General features: G+C 44.5%; 1 protein-coding gene across 3 annotated transcripts in view; it reads left to right on the top strand.

The window, feature by feature from the left end:
* The first annotated feature begins 6 nt into the window (after positions 1-6).
* Positions 7-9,745, top strand: part of RSU1 (Ras suppressor protein 1) — a 192,741-nt gene continuing 183,002 nt past the window's right edge. For all 3 annotated transcript variants that reach the window (XM_014528942.1, XM_005880959.2, XM_014528943.1), the window contains exons 1-2: positions 7-126; positions 358-469. In XM_014528942.1, coding sequence (XP_014384428.1) covers positions 361-469 — 109 coding nt within the window. In that variant the 5' untranslated portion in view covers positions 7-126; positions 358-360. The remainder of the gene's footprint in view (positions 127-357; positions 470-9,745) is intronic.

Consider the following 9,745-nt stretch of genomic DNA (forward strand, 5'->3'; position numbering starts at 1 on the left):
CCGGGAGCGTTCTCTGTTTGGGTGTTGCTTCAGCTCGGACGGGCGGGGTGCATCTCTCACCCGAAAAACGCGCCCCGCGGGAGCCGGCAGTTTCCACGTACAGCCTGTGAGGTGCTGCCCGCTGAGGTGAGTGTGTGTGGCAGTGCACTTGGCTTTGCCTGTCTCCGCGCGGTTTGAGGGGTGCTGGACCCTTTCCACGCCCCCGCCCCATCCTCCAGCTTGCACCTGGTCCTGGCCCGTGGATGCCCACTTTGCAGGGCGCGGGGAAAGCCGAGGGTGGCAAGCAGAGTTCCCTCCTTTCTGTTTCCGCACCCTCCTGCCTTCACCCACGTGCTTTGTTGTTGTCGTTTGGTGCAGATCATGTCCAAGTCCCTGAAAAAGTTGGTAGAGGAGAGCCGGGAGAAGAACCAGCCGGAAGTGGACATGAGTGACCGCGGCATCTCCAACATGCTGGACGTCCACGGCCTGTGTGAGTGCCGGGGCCCCGCCCTCCCCTTGGAGGGGCTGGAAGGGCGTGTAAGTTTTCCAAGGAACTGCCGGCCATTGTGTGAGCGGTTGTCATGGCTTATAGGCCACCCTCTGCTTGTAAACATCACTTGTCAAGACCTTAGAAAGTTTGCAGTCAGAATGTGCTCTCTTTTGCCTGGAAAACGCGCGTGGGGGCCCGGGCAAGATCACACAGATGGCTGCTGCTGCTGCGCCTCAGCGGTTGTCTGTGCGGATTGAGGGCATTTGGGTGGATTGTCCACACGGTTTACTTAATAGCCACTTTATTTTTTAATTGAAAATCTTTTTAAAAAAATTATTCTTCTTTTCTCCTAATATAGGCTTTGGCCCTTGAACAAATGCCGCACAAATGTTACATGACAAGTGTTCTTGTGCCTGGAGTATGTTAAACGTTTCTCGACTCATTACCATCTTGTGTGTCTGTTCTCTTTCGTTTAGGCTTTTGTTGTTTCCAGCTTGTGCTACGGTGATGTCTTCCTAACTCTCCCACTTGCCTCCAGGTTTACGGACCCTGTGGTCTAGTCTCTATTGCTCGCAGTGCTATTTTTTCAGTAACACAGGTCTCTCTGTGTTACTCTGTGCTTTAAACCAGGGAATACAAACTCAAAGGTCTGGGGGGGTAGTCATGACCTCCTTAACGGTATCCCACCTACTACTCAGATCCAAATAGTTGCTACCACCTGGAGAAGTTTGCTCAGTGTTGCCAGAGTGTTTTTGTTTGTTTTGTTTTTTAAGAAAACAAGTATCCAGGTGAAACTTACCAATTTTCAGAAGTTGGCGATTCATTTCAGTATTTGAAAAATACTTTATAAAGGTGAAATAAAATACTCTTCAGGCTGAATGTGGCTTCCTTGGCGTGACATGCAGGGCCTTCCTGAGTCTGACCACAACCTACCTTAGGTCCCGTCCCCTCCGTGCATTTGGTGTCCCAGCCATTCTACCTCATTGCCCTTCCTGAGCCAGGGCACACCCTTTCAGGTTGGTATACCTTTACAAGTATTGTTTCCTCCCTCTTCACTCTTCTTCGCCCAAAATCAGGGGTCCTCAAACTATGGCCCGCGGGCCACATGCGGCCCGCCGAAAACATTTATCCGGCCCGCCGGGTGCTTTTGCCGCCGCTCTGTGCATAGGAATTTGTTCATAGTTTTTTTTAAACTATAGTCCGGCCCTCCAATGGTCTGAGGGACAGTGAACTGGCCATCTGTTTAAAAAGTTTGAGGACCCCTGCCCAAAATATTTTTACTGTTTATCAAGAGTCAGCTCAGACGTCCCAGCCTAGGTAAAGCCTCTGTCTGTCCCAAGCTGACATAGTTAGTTAACCCTCTCTCCTATGAAGCTAGACCAGTGATGGCGAACCTTTTGAGCTCGGCGTGTCAGCATTTTGAAAAACCCTAACTTAACTCTGGTGCCGTGTCACATAGAGAAATTTTTTGATATTTGCAACCATAGTAAAACAAAGACTTTTATTTTTGATATTTATTTTATGTATTTAAATGCCATTTAACAAAGAAAAATCAACGAAAAAAAATGAGTTTGCATGTCACCTCTGACGCATGTCATAGGTTTGCCATCACTGAGCTAGACATACCTTGTTTCATGACCTTCGTTACACAGGATTGTAATCTGTTTTTAATCTAGCTGTTTCTCTTCCCCACTGGGAGCCTGCAGGGGCTAAAGCTGGGCAAAATTCATATTTGCCTTCTTTATAATATTGCCTGGAACACAGTAGGTGCTCATAATGGTTGATGGATGAAAGAAAGAAGGCTGGATTAGGCCTGTGAGTTTATGAGATCCACACTAGTTTGTGACAATGAAGATGAAGGGGAGAGGTCCAGGAGACCCGAAAATATAATGGATTGCTTGTTAAGCGTGGAGAGAGCAGAGTCAGATTTACTGTGACTCCGTGGTTTGTGCCTGGGACAGACATGGGGGATGGTGCCATTGATACATCTCTGAAAAGTTGATGAAAATTTGTAAACTCTTAGGAAGATATCTGCCATTAGGCTTAGCTTTTGTACTAATTAGCATCTCAGCCTCCTGCTATGTGTTGGCCTCTCTCAGTGGTGATGGCTTCCCTGGGGCAGCAACAGAGCAGATGTCTCTGGTACTGAATTGGCACTTGTGGATCTGGGTGTGTCCCCGAGCTGCCCCTGCCTGGTCCTGGTGATCACCGGGGACACCGCTGCAGTGGAGGGAGGAGGTGGGGAGCTGCCAGCAGGAAGCCTGGCTCTGCTGTACTCTTGGCCCCATGGCTTTCTGCTCCTTGGCACTCATTTTCTCATGGGCTTGAAGAAAGAGGTTGCTTTCAGCAGAAAAACATTATATTTCTCAGCTTTCAAGAGAATTTTTTTTTTCTGTAATATTTATAAGTAGGGAGAGTGGTGTAGCTATTTTGGTTCAGTTGCATTATCTCTTTGAGGCCTTGACTTTTATTGAAGAAAAAAGAGCCACTTGCTTCCTGAAAAAGATGTTTCCGTTGTAATATGAGGTGGTGGAAAGTAAGATCATCCTTAATTTTTCCTAGAGAGCATACTAAAGGAAGAATGTACTTCCTGGGGAGTTCAGGGGAAGTGAGTTTGGCCTCTGTGGTGTGTGTAGACCCAAGGAGTGGCTGCTTTCTGCTATAGCTCCCTGACTTTTGGAGCCGGGAGGTTCTGAATGCTTTCCAAAGCCTATTCCTCACTGGAATTCATGTATCAGTAGTGCACATCATATTTTACATATTAAAATATTTGACAAGATTATATTTATTGCAGCATGAGAAGCCACAGCCTTTTCCTTATAACAATTTTAGCTGTTATCATATAGTTTTATGAATAGTTTTATTGGTTTAGTGCTAAGATAAGCCTCTTTGGAGAAACTGAAAAAAATGTAAGGGCATTAAAGGGAAATTATGAGACACAATAACCATTCTCTTCCACTGAACTCCCAGGAAGTATGTTCATTCTTATCTCCCAAAAGATAAGAATGGAGATTTGTGCTCATTTTCATATGAGATGTCCATCTGTCTGTCTGCTTGGGAGAGTTGTGTCTAAGAAGTGCAGCACTGCCTCTGAGACAGTACTTGGCCTTAAAAAATGTTTTCAGCAGCTTAGATACCAAAAGCTTTCTGATGGAGAAAACTTCCTAGGCCAGAGACAGCCAGCAGACAGGTTCTAGAGCTTCCTGTCAGATTCTGGAAATGGCCAAATCCTGCTTTGCCAGGCAGGAGAGTGCGGTACTCATAAGTGGGGCCTTGGAGTGGAATAGTGTGGCTTCAGATTCTCCATCTTCTACTTACTGCTGTGAAACTTCAGAGAAGCTGCTTAACCTCTCTGAGCCTCAGTTTCCTCATTGTCAAATGGGGATGTAAGTACCCATTTGGTTGGATTGGTTTAGTGCTAAAGGCACTGATGTATGTCAGCTGCTGAGCACTATGCCTGCACATGAAATGTTAACTATTAATGGGAAGTTCCAGATGGAATTTGGTAAGCCTCAGCTATCACCAGTTCCACCATATCGGCCTGAACCAAGAATGCATGGTTAATGGCATGTGTCCTATGGGGATTATATATATATACACACACATATACATATATACATACATACACACACATACATATATATATTATACAGTGGGGCCGTGACTTACGAGTTTAATTCGTTCCGAGACCGAGCTCGTTAAGGAGCTCGTTAACTCAAATTACTCTATCAACTCAATGCAAAAAATCAGCCGAGAGACAGCTGGTATCTCAAAAAACTCGTTAGTCGGGACACTCTTAAGTCAAGGCCCCACTGTATATATATTTTTATTGATTTCAGAGAGGAAGGGAGAGGGAGAGAGAGAAACATCAATGATGAGAGAGAATCATCGATCGGCTGCCTCCTGCACACCCCCCCACTGGGGATCAAGCCCACAACCCAGGCATGTGCCCTGACTGGAATTGAACCTGGGACCCTTCAGTCCACAGGCCGACAACTCTATCCACTGAGCCAAACCGGTTAGGGCCTGTGTGGATGTTTTTACGTGGCTTATTAGGATCTGGAGGGCATGGTACTTTTGCCTAGGGTTGTTATAAATTTAGATTGCTGTTATTTTTTTAATTACCCCTCATTTTTTCTTTCTCTTCATTGTTTTCCTATAGGACGTGTAATCTGCACACATGTTCTCCTTAAAACTTCAAGTGTAATGACACCGATTTTGTTCTTTTTATTAAAGAAATTTCACTGCAGAAACTCTCCCACACAGCAGCTGTCTTCACTGGATGATAAAGTTGCTTTTGAAGGGTCCTGTAATCAGCTTCCGGGAGCTAAGAATCCCATCAGGAGCCTGCAAGATTTCCCCCATTTCTTTTACTTAAGTCTTTTGTGACGTTTTAATCTCTTCAAGTTTATTACCCTCTGGGCGTTCAGGCCTTTATCAGTTATTTTTCAGGTTAGGTTGAAATATCTTTCAGATCAATCTTAAAAAATAACCTGCCTCGGAGGTCTTTCTAAAGGAGCCTATAAAATAATCCACAAAAGTACTCATAGGTTTCAAAACACAGCTTTTGGTTTCAAAAGCTGTGTTAAACCTGGAAGTAGTCTCTTCTGTTAGGTATGTCAGTTACAGACATACCTTGTTTTATTGTACTTCACAGATGTTGCTGATTTTTACAAATTGAAGTCAAAGACCCTCCAGCACAAAGAGATTATGACTTGCTTTATTGCAATCCTGACTTTATGGAGGTAGTCTGGAACTGAACCCACAATATCTCTGAGTATGCCTGTAGGTTGTCTTCGAGGGGAAGGTTAAAGAGCTGAGAAGACCATGTCCTGTTAGCTGTAATCTTTATTAAGACCTTTTATATTTTGACTCCTGTAAGTTGCCTGTATATGCCCACCTTTGTGTTTCTTTGTGTGTGTGTGTGTTTTTTTTAAAGTTTATCTTTATTGTTGAAAGTATTGCAGATGTCCCCTCTCTTTTCCCCATTGACCCTCTCCACCCTGCAATATCTTGGCCTGGGCAGCCCTTTTCTCTCCCCAGCTAACGAATCCCTCCCTTGTCACTTAATGCTTATAAAAGAAAGAATGATTTATCTATCTACATAACTCCATTGAGATGTTTCCCCACCATCCCATCCAGCCTGGCTTAAGTGGCTCTTTTGGGCCTAGTGGGCTTGCTTCTGTTATCTCTGTACTTGGCATTGTGCTTGGGGAAAGTTGATTGAAGAAGGATGCTATTGCATTAATTAAGAGTTCAGTTGAGCTAGGGTGGACAGCATAGCACAGCTGAGGGAATGTTGCCTCTGTGTCCCTGCCACTCACTTCTCCCCGACTGTCCAGAGGGAACAGTTTACAACCATTAGGAACAACATAGAACTGTTCAGTGTTCAATTTTTTACTTTAGGACAGAGTAGAAACAAAATGTTTCATCCAGGTAGGAAATAAAATGAAGAAGAAATTGTGACCCCCTTTGATGTAACTGAAATAATAATGAATGACCTTTTACAATTTTTCAATCATCGGGCATTTCGGTTCCAGTTAGCCATGGCTTCTTTTTTGTGAGAAGCTTTATGTTACTAGCAGCCTAACCTTGGGCAAGTCACTTAACCTCTCTGTGTCTCAGATTTTGCATCTGTAAAATGGAAATAGTAAGAGTAGCTACTTCATAGAATTACTGAGTCATTATCTGTGAAATGCCTTGAATACCATCTAGCATGTATGTCTTGGTCCATTCATTCGGGCTGCTATAACAGTACCAGAGGCTGGGTGGCTTATAAGTGACAGAATTTCTCATGGTTCTGGAGACTGGAAGTCTATAAGATCAAGGAATGGGCAGATTCCCTGTCTGGTGTGGACCCACTTCCTGTTACATAGATGGCCATCTCACTGTGTCCTCACATGGTAAAAAGGACAAGGGATCTCTTTGGAGTCTCTTTATAAAGGGCACTAATACCTAATTCATGAATGCTCAGCCCTCTTGACCTCATCACCTCCCAAAGGTTCCCCTCTCCTAATAGCATCACAAAATAGGGGTTAGGTTTCAGTATATCACTTTCAGACAGAAACCCAAACATTCAGTCTATCTCATGGCACATATTAGTCTTAATATTCACTATTATTAATATCTTAAGCTTTTATCTATGATTATATAAAATATGTGAAAACAGTGTCTCTTTAGTATTTTGAATTCTCAGTCATGGTACTTCTCTTGGTCTCACTGGTTCATAATGTCTGGGCACCCAGTGCCTCCTTCCTCATCTGACTGAGATTTCCTGGGAGACATTAAATAGGTATGTCAGTGTGATGGGGTCAGGAGCCAGGGACAGTGTGGGAGGTGGTTGGACAGCTGGGTCTTTAACAGAATTTTAGTTGTAGTGTGTTCCTGTCTGTTGAAAATGACAGGCATTAAAACTGTTGGCAGTTTTTCAGCTAATAACTAAGATACTGTATGTCATCCTATAGCTATTTATTGAATGTATTTATTTATTTTTGTGATGGGCACGATGTAAGCTGAGTCTTTGGGAGCTTCTTCCCTGCTGAATCTTTAAATTACCCAGGGATTGATTAATATTTGCTAAGTTAAGAAAACTGTAAGCTAGTTAATGGATTAGAAGTAGTTAGATTTTTATAAGAAACCGTAACACCCATTGCTTTGCCATAATAGCCAGCTTTTAATTGTGATAAAAAGTGCTAGAGTTGATAGGGATAATAATTGCAAACCAGATCCTAGATCCTCTTTTCATAAATTTTACAAGAACCTGGTTTAAATAATTTGATCTAGATAGCTGAGATACATTATTACAAAGCAAAAACTAGAATTGATTTCTTTACATCGCATAAAGGTCTCTTGCTTCATTGAATAGCAAGTTTGTACAGGTTGATTTTTTATTTTATTTTTTAAGGCAAAAGCATAAAAATGTGGCCTAGGAGCAGTCCATGTAGGTGAAGTGCCAGACCAGCATGAGTCAGCGTTGAGCCTCTGCGGGTTCCTCAGGCTTCCTCAGCTCACACTCACCGTCATTCACTCCTGCTTGGGCAGTTGCTTCCTCTTGCCCCTTCATGCCTCTTTCTTCAGGTAAAGGGATATCCTCTTTTATGGTACTTCATCCTAGAAGCTTATAGCCAAAGAAACCTCCCCTTGCTATGGTCTGTCTGATCCAGAGCATCTTTATGATTGGGGTGTTTCATAACTGCAGTGCAGCCTGAAGCCTCTGCTGGAGGCGGAGGCATGGGGGCTTCCGAATAGAGAGGCACTGATCAGTGAGTTTCCCAGTGAAAGATAGGGCGAATGTAATTTGCCATTGCCCCTTGGGGCATATTTCGTCAGTGTGTGATGTTTAACAGTGCTGGGGCTGCCATGCACAATACCTCAGATGGGATTGAGGGTGGGGGCGGGCGGGGTGGCACTTAAACAACAGACATTTTCTCACAGTTTGAAAGGCTGGAAGTCCAAAATCAAGGTGTAGGCAGGGCAGGTTTCTCTTGAGGCATCTCTCCTTGGCTTGCGATGGCCACCTTCTCGCTCTGTCCTCACATGGTGTTCCCTCTGAGCATGCCTGTCCCTGGTGTCTCTCTGTGTGTCCACTTTCCTTGTCTCATATGGATACAGTTTGGATTATGGCTGACCTAATGGCTGCATTTTAACTTGTTTACAGGTCCTGTCTTCAAATACAGTGACATTCTGAGATACTGGGGGTTAGGGCTTCAACACAGGAATCTTAGGAGCCACAGTTCATCCTATCACATCTACATTAGAGGTTCTGAATGGTTCATGCTTGAGTGCTTACACTGGGGCGAATGCTTCTCACTTATAACATCACTCCTTGCTGCAGCATTTACAGATGAGCAAGCAGAAGGTGATCTAGAGGCTGTAAGTCCCAGCATCACACAGTTTGTGGCAGAATCAGAGTTCACACTTAAGTGTATCTAACACCTTTGTTCTATCCTAACCGTGCTGTGTTGTTTCCCACCCCTGAAGTGTAACAGAGATCTGGGTCAGATGTTAAGGAGTGGGATTTCTGGGGTGCCTGGGACAGCAGGCCTTACTACAAAGCATTCACTTTCAGAATTCTTGAAAACTCTGGGGGAAAAAAAGGATCATTTGGGTAGCCGGCAGCCTGGAAACTTAGGTTTATCATATTTTTTTCTTTATTTTACTTTTTTCATCCCCATTTATTCCCCCTTATACCCTCCTCCATCTTTGTCTACCGCCTGGAATCACCCCAATGTTTTCCACGTCCATGAGTTCTTTCTCTCTCTCTCTCTCTCTCTCTTTTTTTGGCTCAATCCCTCTATTCCCCCAGCTTCGCTCCCAGAACTGTCAGCTTGCTCTCTATAAGTCTGTCTTACCATATTGTTGCAGAGCTTTAACTGTGGAGGAAAACACTAGAAGCAACTTATTCTCTATCTGGTCAGTATTAACTGTGAACCCTTCTTTTTCCTTATGGTTTTCCAAAAAACGATTAATCTTAACTGAATTTAGCGATCAGATGTGAGATGTCTTTGCACTGTATATTCATTTTTTCTGTCTTCAAACGTAGAACATTAGTTCAGAACACTCTGTGAAGTCTGGTGCTAGAAAAGATTGTGTTTGGGAAATATTGGTATATATATATATATATATCTCCAGCGACTGGAAAGGCAAAATGACCAGAATGACTGGTGGCGATGACGCGCACTGCAGTAGCCAACCAGCCTGATCTGGGCCCCAATTGGCCCCCCATCCCCAGCCAGCCTGGCCCCCAACACCTCGATCGGGGGTGGGGGCCAGCTGGCCAATCGCCCGCGGCCCCTCCCCCTAACCTGCCCAGCCTGATGGGCCCCCATTGTGGTGGGCCGGCTGGACCCCACCCATGCATGAATTCGTGCATCAGTCCTCTAGTCTACACTAATAAAAGACAAACATGCAAATTGACCATACCTTCGTTACGCCTTAAGCCATGCCCACCAGCCAGTCAAAGCGACTATATGCAAATTAACCCAACCAAGATGGGGGCCGGCAACCATGGAGCTGGAGCAAGCAGGAGCTTGGTTGCCCCAATGATGGAGGAAGCCAAGCTTCCCGCCTGCCACGGTGGCTCTGAACTCCACTCAAAGCAACAAAGTTTCAATTATAGAAGGTAAATAAACCCCAGATACCTGCTTTCAGCCGGCTGTGGCCACGGAGCTGGAGCGAGCAGGAGACTTCCCTCCCACCCGCCCTGGCCAGCTCTGAGCTCCTCTCAAGGCTACAAAGTTTCAATTATAAAAGGTAAATAAATCCCAGAATAAAAAA

Source organism: Myotis brandtii, unplaced genomic scaffold (genome assembly GCF_000412655.1).
Source record: "Myotis brandtii unplaced genomic scaffold, ASM41265v1 scaffold663, whole genome shotgun sequence".
NCBI classification, from domain to species: Eukaryota; Metazoa; Chordata; class Mammalia; order Chiroptera; family Vespertilionidae; genus Myotis; species Myotis brandtii.